Source organism: Oxyura jamaicensis, chromosome 1, assembly GCF_011077185.1.
Source record: "Oxyura jamaicensis isolate SHBP4307 breed ruddy duck chromosome 1, BPBGC_Ojam_1.0, whole genome shotgun sequence".
NCBI lineage: Eukaryota > Metazoa > Chordata > Aves > Anseriformes > Anatidae > Oxyura > Oxyura jamaicensis.
In genome coordinates this window covers 137,078,991-137,091,410 of record NC_048893.1, presented here as the reverse complement: position 1 = coordinate 137,091,410, position 12,420 = coordinate 137,078,991, and the positions used below count along the sequence as shown (strand labels likewise).

At 38.4% G+C, this 12,420-nt stretch overlaps 1 protein-coding gene across 1 annotated transcript in view; it reads left to right on the top strand.

Moving 5' to 3' along the window:
• AFF3 (AF4/FMR2 family member 3) overlaps positions 1-12,420 on the top strand; it is a 291,962-nt gene that overhangs the window by 254,503 nt on the left and 25,039 nt on the right. The window contains exons 13-14 of the mRNA XM_035315957.1: positions 37-238; positions 2,837-2,961. Coding sequence (XP_035171848.1) covers positions 37-238; positions 2,837-2,961 — 327 coding nt within the window. The remainder of the gene's footprint in view (positions 1-36; positions 239-2,836; positions 2,962-12,420) is intronic.

Here is a 12,420-nt window from a genome sequence, read left to right as displayed (position 1 = left end):
TTTGTGACACTCCATTACTGTAATTTCCATTTCCAGCTTGGCAATACCAATAAATAAAAATGAGAAAATGCTTCGGTCACCTGTCTCTCCCCTCTCTGATGCATCAAAACACAAATACTCCAACGATGATTTAACTTCCTCCAGCAGACCTAATGGCAGCAGTCTATTACCTTCCATCTCCTCCAGCAAAAAACATAAGGGTGAAATCCAGTCTCAGCCACATCCCGGAGACTTCAATGTAAGTTTATGCTGTTGTTCACAATATAAAACCTAGCTGTATATTTTTCACTTTGTATTGCAGTCCATGATAGCTTTGCAAAATGTTAAAAAGAAAAGAAAAGAAAAAATAATAAAAAATAATAAATAAAAAAAAAAGTAATAATGAATGTTGTACTGTAAGTTCAGTTTTTCTGTTTTGGAGTTTAGCAAGGCATAGAAGAAAGACAACAAGGCAGGCTGTAAATCAGACAAATAACAAAAGCGACATAAGCAGAAGGCAAATGCCAGTGGCCCAAAATGAATGGATTTAGGCCTCTAGAGTATTGCTTGGGCATAATGCAGGGCCGCTATACCCAAAAATGTGGTGCATAAGGCCTCTGCTGTATAAGGCCTCTACTCAGCCACTGCCTAACCATATGTGTACCTGCAGTTAGATAATCCTGTATGTCTTCCAAGGAACATTCTCAGACACTTCTGCTTACTACTGACACCAGCAGTAAGCTTAGCACCAGCTTCACAACTCAGCTCCACCAAAGCCCAGGCATTCAGATACTTATCCCATCATAGTCTTGATCACATTAAATGTGTCCAGAGACCCCCTCCAGGTAAGGAGCTATTACTAAACCAGGCGCTAACCACTGCCTTTAGAGCACAGAGAGAATGGGAGTAGATGCTCCCCCTCATTTATGCATCCTGTGATCAGGATGCTGGAGTTAGCGCTTCTCGTTGAGGGGATTCATATCTGTCTCACCTCTCAAAATAGTACTGTACCTTCCAACCTGCAGGACATTGTCATTAGAAGATTAAGGACAGAATACTGTCATGTCCTCCCCTGGCAGCTCTGTATGAAATACCTTTATGTGAAGAAGCAATTTGGGTACCATCATATTGATGTCCACTGCTGGAATATCTAGTCAAGTTGCTAAGCCAATCTGCTGTTGCTAGAAAGGCCCATGCTCCTCTCCTTGCCACAGAAATGGTTTATATATTTTATTTGATGTTTATTTGTTTTTTAATCATATGTTATTTGACATATAAGAGGCTTCAAAAGCCTAAGTATTTGTGCCTAAGCAACTTTCAGGAAAAGAAAATACCTGAGCTGTAGCAGTGGTCGCTTCCAGACACTTTTGGTTTTGGAAACCTGTGGGGATAACTGCCCATAAAGTCAGATGTATATATTATTATTATTTTTTTTCTTTTGACAGTGAAGGGAGAGGTAGTAAATATAATCTTAATTTTAGACATAAAAAAAAAAAAAAAGTTATTGTAAGTTATAATTTTTAAAAATATCTCACAGATGCTTTTGGTAAATTGAAATAAAATTAAGTGCATAAAATATGCCAATAAAAAGGCATTTTCACATATAGTAGTGATAAATTTATCTTCTCATGGATTAAATGTAAATTCTTAAACATTTAAACTTCTAAAACATAAGTTTAGAGGTTTATAACCCATTCAGAATTATAATGATATGAGTCTTCATTGGATATCTTGAAAACAATTTAAAATCCTTCACAGGCAAATGTGCTGGAAATCAAAAGTAGGAGGTGATTGCTTTATGATCCACACCCTTAGCAAATGCATTTCACTGAGATTTTCTGCATAGCCTAGCAATGCACCATTTGGTCAACATTTTAACAACCTTTGCAATAAAATTCTTATGTATCTGATTATTCATCTGAAAACTTTAGCCTACTGAACTGATCTGGATGTGCCATATAGAATATGAAAGCTCATGAACTATAAATGTTAAACTTAGCTTTGTTTTATCCCGTCTTCCCATTGGGTATCCAGCTGGCATGCCCGAGTGGTCCCTTGAATTTCTGTTAGAGACCACATGCCGGGGAGTAGTTCGTATCTCTTTTAACTTTTTGTCCATTTCCCTATTAAGTTTCCACCTTCCACATGAAGGAGAACTAATAGTGATTTCTGGCAGTGGTTACAAACCAAGAACGACCTGAGGCTGCCTGCTCTGCACTGTACCAGTGCATGGTTGCCCCCACATCAGGTCACCAGGTGGTAGGAAAGGCTCATGAGGCCACATGAAGAACATGGCTGCAGCTGAGAGAATGTGTGAGAACCTGCCAAAAGACATGTGCTTCAGCTGTGGTGCAGAGCAGTGATCTTGCAAGCTCATCAAAGACCCAGAGAAGAAAAAAGCCTGGGCCTTGGGTGACAAATTCTTACCACACAGGCACATTAGCGGTGCAGTGTGGGACAAGTCAAACAAGTGAGCCTTGCTCTCCTGGGGCTAGGTACAATACTAGTTTGGAAGCTGAAGACTGGAGATGTAACTCGATCTTCTAAATAACCACAACAGATGTATTCTTTAATAATTTCACTGACTGCATTACAGAGCATTTTGATAGTTACTAATATAGTTCAGCTCCATTCTGTCTGTATATCGCATTGAAACTCGAGCCCTTTACAAAGTGCTCTGAGTGATATTTGTGAATTCATGGTTATCGGTGACAGGACAGTTATACGTACTCCCTGCTGAAATAGTAGGAAAACTAACTGGCATTTTACAACACAATGAAAAGACACTCTGTTATTAGTTGCTTTTTTGAAGTTAGTAGCCAATTCCTCAATGTCTTCTATCCTGTTTGTTGTCTAGAAAGCAATTCACATCAATTCAGAAAATGTTCTCTGCAATAAGCCACAGTCCCAAACAGAGCCTTGGTCACCTCTGTCCGGCGCACCCAGGGACTGCAGAAGGACAAAGCTTATCTTTGATGATATGTAAGTACAGATGACTTTAAAATAAACAATGTAGTTTTCTGCATTTAAAAAGAAAAATACCAGTTGTTCAACAGGATGTTGAAATGTGTCCAGTAGTATTTTAGTAATGCTGTAGCTTGAGCAATGAAGGAGACATACTGTATGAAGTCTCTGATTTTAGTCCCTTCCAACCCAAGCCATTCCATGATCCTATGATTCCATGATTCTATAATTCTATGATGCTATCTCTCTATGATTAAGGCTTATTAGTGCTCTCAGGGCTCAGACATTAATTCTGTACACCTCAGACTACTTACATGTACACATTCATATCAAGGCAGGGTGAGAGGGCATGCCTTCTTGCGTGCCCTTTGAGGCAGGCGAGAGAACAGATGGGAGCCTTGTATCCTCGAGCCTTGACAACTGCTTTTGTTACTGCTACTGCTGCTCAGAATAAAAGGTATTACAAAGGCAGGGTGACTAAGAAGCAGCAGTGGTTGCATGAGTATCTGAAGGGATACCTGCCCCTCCCCACCTCCAGTACATCCTTCAAACATCCCTGCCCTCCTCTGAAAATAATTTCAGCTTGTAGTTGTTTTTATGTTATTTTTGGTAAATTAAAACTGTTGTTTTGTTTCCCAAGGCCATTTAGGATATGATATTATTTAGATAAAGTATAAAGGTGAAACTGAATGTTGGAATCCTAATATCTAGAAAACCCAGATTCTTTTTGCCTAGTAATATTCTAGCCTGAAAATACTGATTTTTCTGGCTAGTGTAGAAAATATTTTGTTCAAGCTATGTCTCAGACTGCCTCCAACAAATACAGCTCCATGAGCTGTGTGATCTTGATGCACCTTTTGTTCTTCCACAATTACAGCCACCATATCACTCATTCTTATATACCTAAGAAAACCCTGGGAAAACAGCCCTGTTTCCTCATGAACTGTTTTCTAACAGAACAAGTATTTTTAATAATTACTGGTAATAATAATTGTAATAATTGTAAGGTTCATTCATATGACCTCGTCTTAGAGATAACTAGAGGGATGAGAACATCTCAGAACAAGAATCCAGGATTTCTACTGTAAGATGTAAATAATTTCCATAGACTTCTAAAGGACGTAAATGTATGTATGTCAAGAAAAGAAGGCTAGTGAAATTAATTTCTGCATGGATTCATGGAAGTCATGAGGAGATGTAAATTCAACAAATGTAATCATTCCTTCTGCCCCTTTTGGAGAAAATTCTCCCTTGTGTATATATCCTCATTTTCCCTCCTTCTCCACTTCCCTCCATGCTATTTTTCAACTTTTCCAACACATTTATTCATCAATTTCCATTGAGGAAACCTCAAACTGTTTAGAAGTACTACCTAACTCTTCATATCTCTTGAAATACTACATCATCTGTAATTTACTTGCAACTGTTCAGTTTTTCTGCACTGTAAACACACATACAAGGCAAAAAGGTATTGTACTTGATAAAAGTCAAATGTAGGATGTGCTCATATGTTTGGATTAGAAAAAAATACAATCAGAAACACCTAGAACAGAACTATTGTGTATCTTCACCAGACTTTCCCTCAAGATGCTGACAAAACACTGGGGGAGCATTTGGGCTTTTTTTCCCCTAGAATACTGTCATAGGAAAACTGCTTTTTCTGACTGGCTCTATCATCTAAGAGGCCATTATCACGCTTTTCAGAGGGAGATACAATAAAACTTCTGGAGTATAGTGCCTTCCATGCAGAACATCCCCGAGCAATTTGCAACCCATACAAAAAAAAAAAAAAAAAAAAAAAAAAAAAAAAAAAAAGTCAAGATAAAACACAGAAGTCAAATATGTCTTAATTTGGCCTTAAAAAGAGAAATGGTTAAATGCCTGTTGTGCTAACCAGAGGAGGGATATTTTTGTGTCATGCAACTGTCATCCACAAGCTGTATCTAGGAAAAACCACCAGAATACCAGCTATACTAGACCTTGACTCTGAAATTACCATGTAGAGAAGTCACTGAAATGTAGCAGATTGGACTGGTTGCAAATGTTAAGTGTCAACAAATTCGACTCACGTGTTAGAAGGATCAAATTAAACATGGCAGCCAATGTCTTTTAAATCCTTCTACTACCACATCAGAATATCTGAAGAAATGCAATACAGTGTATCTAAAATTATGTGGTAACCCTAATGGCAGCATTTTGTCCAAAATGATGCCTATGTATTATTTCGCCTCGTAATCCATGAAGTTCTGATTTACTGTAATCCAGTCATGGCTTTAATCAGCCTCTATAGTTTGAAGAGACTAAATCTCTTATATTTGATTTAAAACAACAACTATTTTTTTTGACCAATCAGTGTCTCTTTGCTTTATTCTCAATTTATTTTCTCCAGATCATTGACAACAGCTGTCACTAGCAATAAATTGGAACACAAGTAGGTCAATAAAAAGTATATCTTGCTTGGCAGAGTGCTGTATACACATGCATCAAAATATAGAAGTAAATATAGCTAACAGTCTTCAAAAGGCAGCCAAAATACTACTTTCCTTGCTTTGCCATTGTTTACTGCCTGTTCTGAATATGCTTCAAGGTACCCAGCATGGCACATGTATAAATGACATCAGTGGTGTTTCCAGTATTAATTCTTAACAAGATTTCCTGGATTTTGGGCCATTTCTGACTCTATAAAGAGAACATTTTAAAGGCTACATCATAATGCTTCAAGCCAAATTCAGTCCTGTTGTAATTTCGCTGAATGATAGAATTCCCAATAACTGCATTTAGGAACAAAGTCTGTTGTCCTTGAAGTGATAAGCACAGACATGCTGTGGGTGCCCAAGGGCACAGTCCCACACCCTCCTCCAAACACCACATGTGTGGTATGAAAGGAGCAGAGCACACCCAGCTTTCCCATTTCTCCTTATGGCTAAATCACAACTTGTTCCTCAGGATTACTTTCTTCCTTTCATTGTGCCTTACCCTTTCAAAATGGAGTGAGGTTTTTTCACTTCAATTTATTTATTTATTTATTTGTTTATTTATTGTCTGGCCTTATAGGACAAGGTAATACACCTTAAGCATTTTTATCCAAGTTTTTTGTTTATCTTTTGCTGAATGTTTATTTCTGCCTTTATGGTTTTCGGTGTTACATACATCAAACAGGTTGATATTCTCCCAAATTCAGGGACATACACTGCTGTGGGATAGTATTACTGTGTTTGTTTGACTGTAGGTAAATCATCTGTGCAAGAAATATTCCAGCGGTAAAGATGTTATGGATAAAGCTCATAAGGAGCTGAAAAGAACTTCTTATCACATCTCTTAGTTTCGGCTTGGACCCCAGATCTCTCATTTTCAGTGTCCTTTTCGTTGTTCCTCTGCCTCAGGGCAGAAAGAAAAAGGTGCTCTTGAGTTGTGGCTCCCACACAACCGCTGGAATCCAGCACACTGTCCCTTGCCCAAAATTCCTTATGAACTCCTAGTCTTCTGAAGTGTTTAGAGAGATTTCTGGAGTGCTGAGTACATTTTTAGGAGCATGGTCAAGGAAAAGGGATTCCTTCTTCTTTCTTCTCATCAGCGGTCTAAAATATTACTGGCCAGATAGAATAACATCTACCGTACCAAGTTCCTCACAAATTCATATGCTTACTTTGAGGTGTTCCCATTTCCTTGGCCTTGGGGAATTTCAAGACTTCATCTGATCATTCCATTCTTCCTCTCTTTCCCTTTTATCTTGTGGCACAGAATTTTCTTATGTGCACACTGTTCATGAGAAAACAACATTAAGCTCTTACATAGCAGACACTGCCTCGGTGATTAAATAATTAAATTGCCTGTTCTCTGCATGACCACCTACCCCCTTCTTTATAGGACCACTTTGTAAGAGCTTGGTTTGGTGGGAAATAGATGCTTAATCGGCTCCAGCAGGAGATTCTCACGGGGTAAAAGATTTATAGCCATTATTCCCTGTTGCCAAAGAAAAGCTGGGGCTGTGGACCTCGTTTGAACTTACAGGCTACATCCATGCTGCTCCTCTGTCCCTATGGGCAAGCGATCCAGCACTGCTTATGGTTATATGATTAAACTGTCTTCACTCCCCAAAACAAAGAACACTCACTGCCTCCTGAGAACAGCCCCTGGCCTGTGCTGTCCCCCAGCTGTGCCCAGGCATTGTCTGGGAGAGAGCTCAAGACTGTGCCAGGGAGAGTATTAGCAATTAAACAGCATGGACATCAAATGATAGAGCTGGTATCCTTGCTCTGTTTATTTCACTAGCACAGACATAGCCAAGGTTTCACACGCACTGTCACCCAGCAGTTTCACCCGCACCTTGGCTTCTCACTCATCAGTGCTGGGATCACCAGAGCTGGCTGCCAGGTACTCTCTCTCACAGAAGTATCTATCTGCCTTTGGCTTTCAGTTGCCTCTTGGGAACTCGGGGTGTGATTCCATGACATTTTAAAACTATGTGAGTCTGGACAGCTGTTATCCTGCCCTCTCTCCCTAGGTTTGACTGTAAAGGCTTTCCTCAGCTTCTACTGAAATTAGTTGATTTCAGAATATTTATCTAGCATACAACAAAAGAGATATAACTGCAAGGCTGTGAGATTTTCTCCCATTGCTTTTAATACAGGAACTCAAGTGCCTATTGTTAATACTTCTTTCATTCCTCCCTCTTCACATGCACACTTTGCCCTCACATGTTTTAGTCCAGGTATTGATTTCACATGAATATCTTTAAGTCATGAATATGGGTCATGCCCAGGAATTTGTAGTGGATTTTGACTCTTTCTCTCAGTCTCTCATATTTCACCACATTGACATAGTTAGTCTGGGGAATGTTGTGTTTTTGCCAAAATAGGAATTCCCACTTATTTTAACTTTCAGCATTTCATTTAAATTAGGTGCCGTGCTTTAATTTTGGTTGCTATATTTTTTGCAACAGTAACTGTCTTTCTAGGTATCTGAACTATTCATCTATTCATCTAATCTAAGGCATTGACCTGGTTATATTAAGCCCATCAAGATAGCAGTTGTGTAGTTGTGAGATTGAGTAAATTTTTCTTACATTTGGCCTGACTCCAATCAGATCCTTTGTTCCCGTGTTTCTGAAATGCCTATAGCACTATCATATAAATGGGTCACCAATACTTTCTCTGCCCTCTATTAAGCTCCTCTGTTGATCTTCCCAGACCTGCTGGGTCTACCACAGTGAGCATGAGTCACATAACTGGGTACCTGCCTCAGACAGTGCCATGGGATCCCTGTGCACCGTGCCCCAGACACTGCAGTTAAGCAGCATATATTTTCAGTTGTGGAATGGACAGAAGGCCATGATGCATCAGGGGAAAACACTATTTTGTATAGTAATACCTGCTTCCCAGCTTCAGGCCCATTCTTCACCCCCAGGATGACTCTTTCCCTATGACCCAATGTGTCAGACACGATCCTGACACATCTCCAGGTACAGCCCATCCCAAAACAGCAAATAGGCAGGACAGTCTACACTCACATTTTACTTTATGTAGTTATCTTGCCCTTAGAGGATTTTCTTCTCTTCTTGGACTGAAAGTTCAGGGCCTGCTGGCACAACTTCAAAACGGGACATGGGCTGGCCCTGGCTATACCAGCATCTTCTGGTTTGCCTCTAGCTCTGACCAAATTCCAAGGTTGCTCATTTTTTTCTTCTGCTCCCTTCCAGTACACATGCTTTCTTAGGGCCTAGATTGCTGAAGTTGTGAAACTGGTCCTATATTTAGAATTATGATTTAAGCTGCTTTTATTATGTGCAATTGTTGTACACTAAGGAAGCACTAGTTTGTTTTTTTATAACACTTCAGCATCATTATCTCTGAAGGGTATTAAAATATGCACTTGGCTACATTTATGATGTTTAATTGAACTTTTATTAGTTTTTTTTAATGTATCCTCATAAAGCACCGTACCACAGTAAGAAATAATGTTCAAGTGGAAGATTATGTAAATGAAGCAGAAAATGCTATAGTTTAGTATTTAGTTCATATAAAATATAAAAATTAGATAAAAAATGTGCTTTTGAATGCAGTTATAATTAAAATTGTATATTTGAGTCTCAGCTATACTGTACTCTGTAAATACCAGCAGTTGCGCTGAGTTTCAAGATTATGTTGCAGTAGATGCCGATAAATTACTGTACGATGTAAGGCTTTTATTGATTCACTTTTTTGATTCTCTTCCCCCTTTTTTACTGCATGAGTTTACATTTTTGCAATTATCTGCTAAACTGGAGTAAATTAAATTCACAGAAGGTAGCAAAAGACAAAGGTGGCAGAGATGCACTGTAATGGCATACAGCTAAATAGGATGTTGAGGGAGAAACATACACACACTAGCATTTTACCTGGGTAATAGTAACACCACTCTCACGAGCTCAACAGTCCGGAAATTCTCAAAGGCTGCTTCTGGAAGGGGAGTAATTACCATGCCCGCAGCCATCTCACCTCACGCTGGGATCCTGTGCAACATAACAAGCGATGGAAATGCTGTATTTCCTGCTGGTTTTCGACAAGCTCCCACAGAAAGTGGTGGCAACGCGAGTGAGAGAAATTCTGGACAGTAGCAGATTGTTTGATAAATCTCGTCCTGGATTCAGCCACAGACATGCTACTGAGGCTGCCCTTGTCAAAGTCATAAATGGTTTGAATACCACTGCTGAAAAGGAAGCCTGGCCTTGTTTGTACTATCAGATCTAGCCATGGGGGGGTTATTCTGTAAAAGGCTGGATTCTGTTGCAGTGCCTAGGTGACTGGCTAGCATTGACTGAGAATGCGTTGAACTGGTTCCAACAGTACTTGATTGCTTTCCCCAATCAACATAGTAGGGTAAATTCTCCTCGAGAGCAGCCAGTTTCACATAATGACACTTGATCCCAGGGAGAATTCACCAGCAGCCTGACTTAGTTGGCACTGATGCTTTACGCTCTTTCTCTTGCCTTTCAGAGAGATATATGAGATGCATTAGAGCAGTGTATTAGAACTCCTTTTTGGCTTTGTTGAAGAGGACTATATTTCTACAAGTACCAATAATCAGATATTCAGAAACAAAAGAGGTTTTTTGTGCAGTCAAAATTATTAAGAGACAAAACACTTGTTTTTATCTGTTAATTTGAAGTCAGACTTCTTTAAAAATATTTTTTTTTTAAATAGAGGCCTGAATTCAGTTTGTAAATCTGGAGTGGTAGTGCTGACAGCAACAGATACAGACAGCAGCAAATAACTTAAGAGGAGAATCAGACTCAACTGCCTGAAAACCAGAAGTCAGGGAATATCTTTCCGTCAGACTTCAGTTTATATTTATGACCAGTAAGTTTTTTACCCTAACAAAGAGACTCCGGTGCTAGTACCAATTTAACCCTGTGGAAACTTTCTCTATTCCCTGGCTTCTCAGGCTATAGTGAGGCTGTGATCTGCAGAAGGATTGCAAACCTTAGATCAAAGACCTGAAAAGGGGTTTATCCTCAGATCTTTCTGAATCTCTTGTGTGAGGAAACAGATTCACTTCTCCTCAAGACACCTCTCAATAATAACATATAGCATCTGAAATTACCATGCAGTGAGATTACCTGCAAATTCTTCAGTCTGAGGTTATCACCAGAGAACTAAAGGGGCCAAGTTACAGAGGAAATTTGGTTGAACCTTAATTGTTGTAACAGATACAGGTTCTCAGTCACTGTAACTTAAGGGTCTATAAAATCAGATTATGATTGAGTAGTCGTGAACTTCACAGACGCAAAATAAGCAAAAGAGCAATCCTCAGAACTTAACTTATGCATCAGCTTTTTCAGGTGTCTTCATATGTCCATGAACTGAGGTAACCTTCTGCCTTCAAGGAGCATACAGAAGAGAGGGGTTTATTTTGTTTCTTTGCTTCATAACACAATAATTTAAACTAGTATACTGGATTTAAAAAGACAAATGACTTTCATATACAAGACTGGGAACCTAAACAAAACTAATTTGGGGGCCTTTCTTTCTCATTAAAAATAAATAAATAAATAAATCCAAGCATATCCTTATTTTGTTTCAAAAATGATATAAGAAATTCAGTTCTATGCAGTGTACATAAACATGTATTAAATGTACAGAATATTTCAGCTTTCCATTTTCACACATGTACATTTGTAATCTGAATTGCAAGTTTATTAGCATGTAGTGATCTATTGAAGAATAGAATTGCATAGATAGCATAAACAGATCAGAATTTGACTTAGCATGTTTATTAACACTATTGAACAAGCACTGTATAAGCAACTAGAAGAAAATATACCCAACCCATTTTTTTCCTAATGAATCTTAATTTCTGTTAGGAATCCACTGATTTGTAAATCAGTCTTGTATTTTTCCTGTGAAAATATCTAAATGTTCCTACTGTGAATATATACGCTTTGCTTAACAATGGTCTTTTAATAGCTTCTTTTTTATACTAGGCTTCCCCCAAAAACAATTGGCCTTAGTACAAACTGATGACTTCAATTTTTGTACATTGCATTATGCCTAGCTATCCTATAGCAGGGCCCTCAAAGAAGGCCTCTTGGCTCAGTGCTGTACATGCCTACTGCTAATGCTTTCCTTGCTAAGCATACTGGAGAACAAATCCTGCTGCAAGTTGAAAACCATTTTGCAATTAACTTACTTATAAATAGACCATAATTACATTGTGTTATCTTGCTTTGTTTTTACAGCCTCTTCCCATGCTTCAAACAAGCAAATTATATATATAGTGCTGAGTGTCATATGGGAGGGTATATTGCAAAGGATACATTTTAATGATCTGAATTTGAAAGAATCGTGTAAAAGTTCATCACTTTGATTATTTCAGCCAGCTGAGACCACTGCTTTGTTGATTTGCTCTACTTTGCTTTGTTTGCTGTCTCCTCGTAGTAAACTATCTTACCTGGGTCATTTCACAAGACTTAGAGAGACAGGACATCAATTTTTAAGAATTCTTTCAATGGTTCTGAAAACATAGCTATTTTTCCACATCTGACTAACACTGTTGCAATGTCTATTATTTCATAATTGACCAAAATCAAATCCAGATGGTTTGTATTATTAAGATAATGTTAGCATCTTGGGCACAGAAAGTATTTGCAGCTGTAGTAGGTTATGAGATACTGGGACACAAACCTGTCTTTAGTCCCCTTTACGACCTACCAGCTACAGTAAGCTAGGGAGAAATTCCACTCTAAGGGAGAACATTTTAAAGAAAGATGGAAAATAATAATAATAATAATAAATTCTTTGTATCGAGCTTCTTAGAGAAGACGTCATTCAAAATTATCCAGACTTCAAATTTTATTTCTATCTAATGTATTTAGCTTTCCTTTTCTTCAAAATAGGGTTATGACTAACCTTCTGTGATACAATTAAATCTCCTTGAAACTGTGTGCATGTAAGTAGATGGAAACAGACTAAGTAGACACACTAGCAAATACCCTTATTG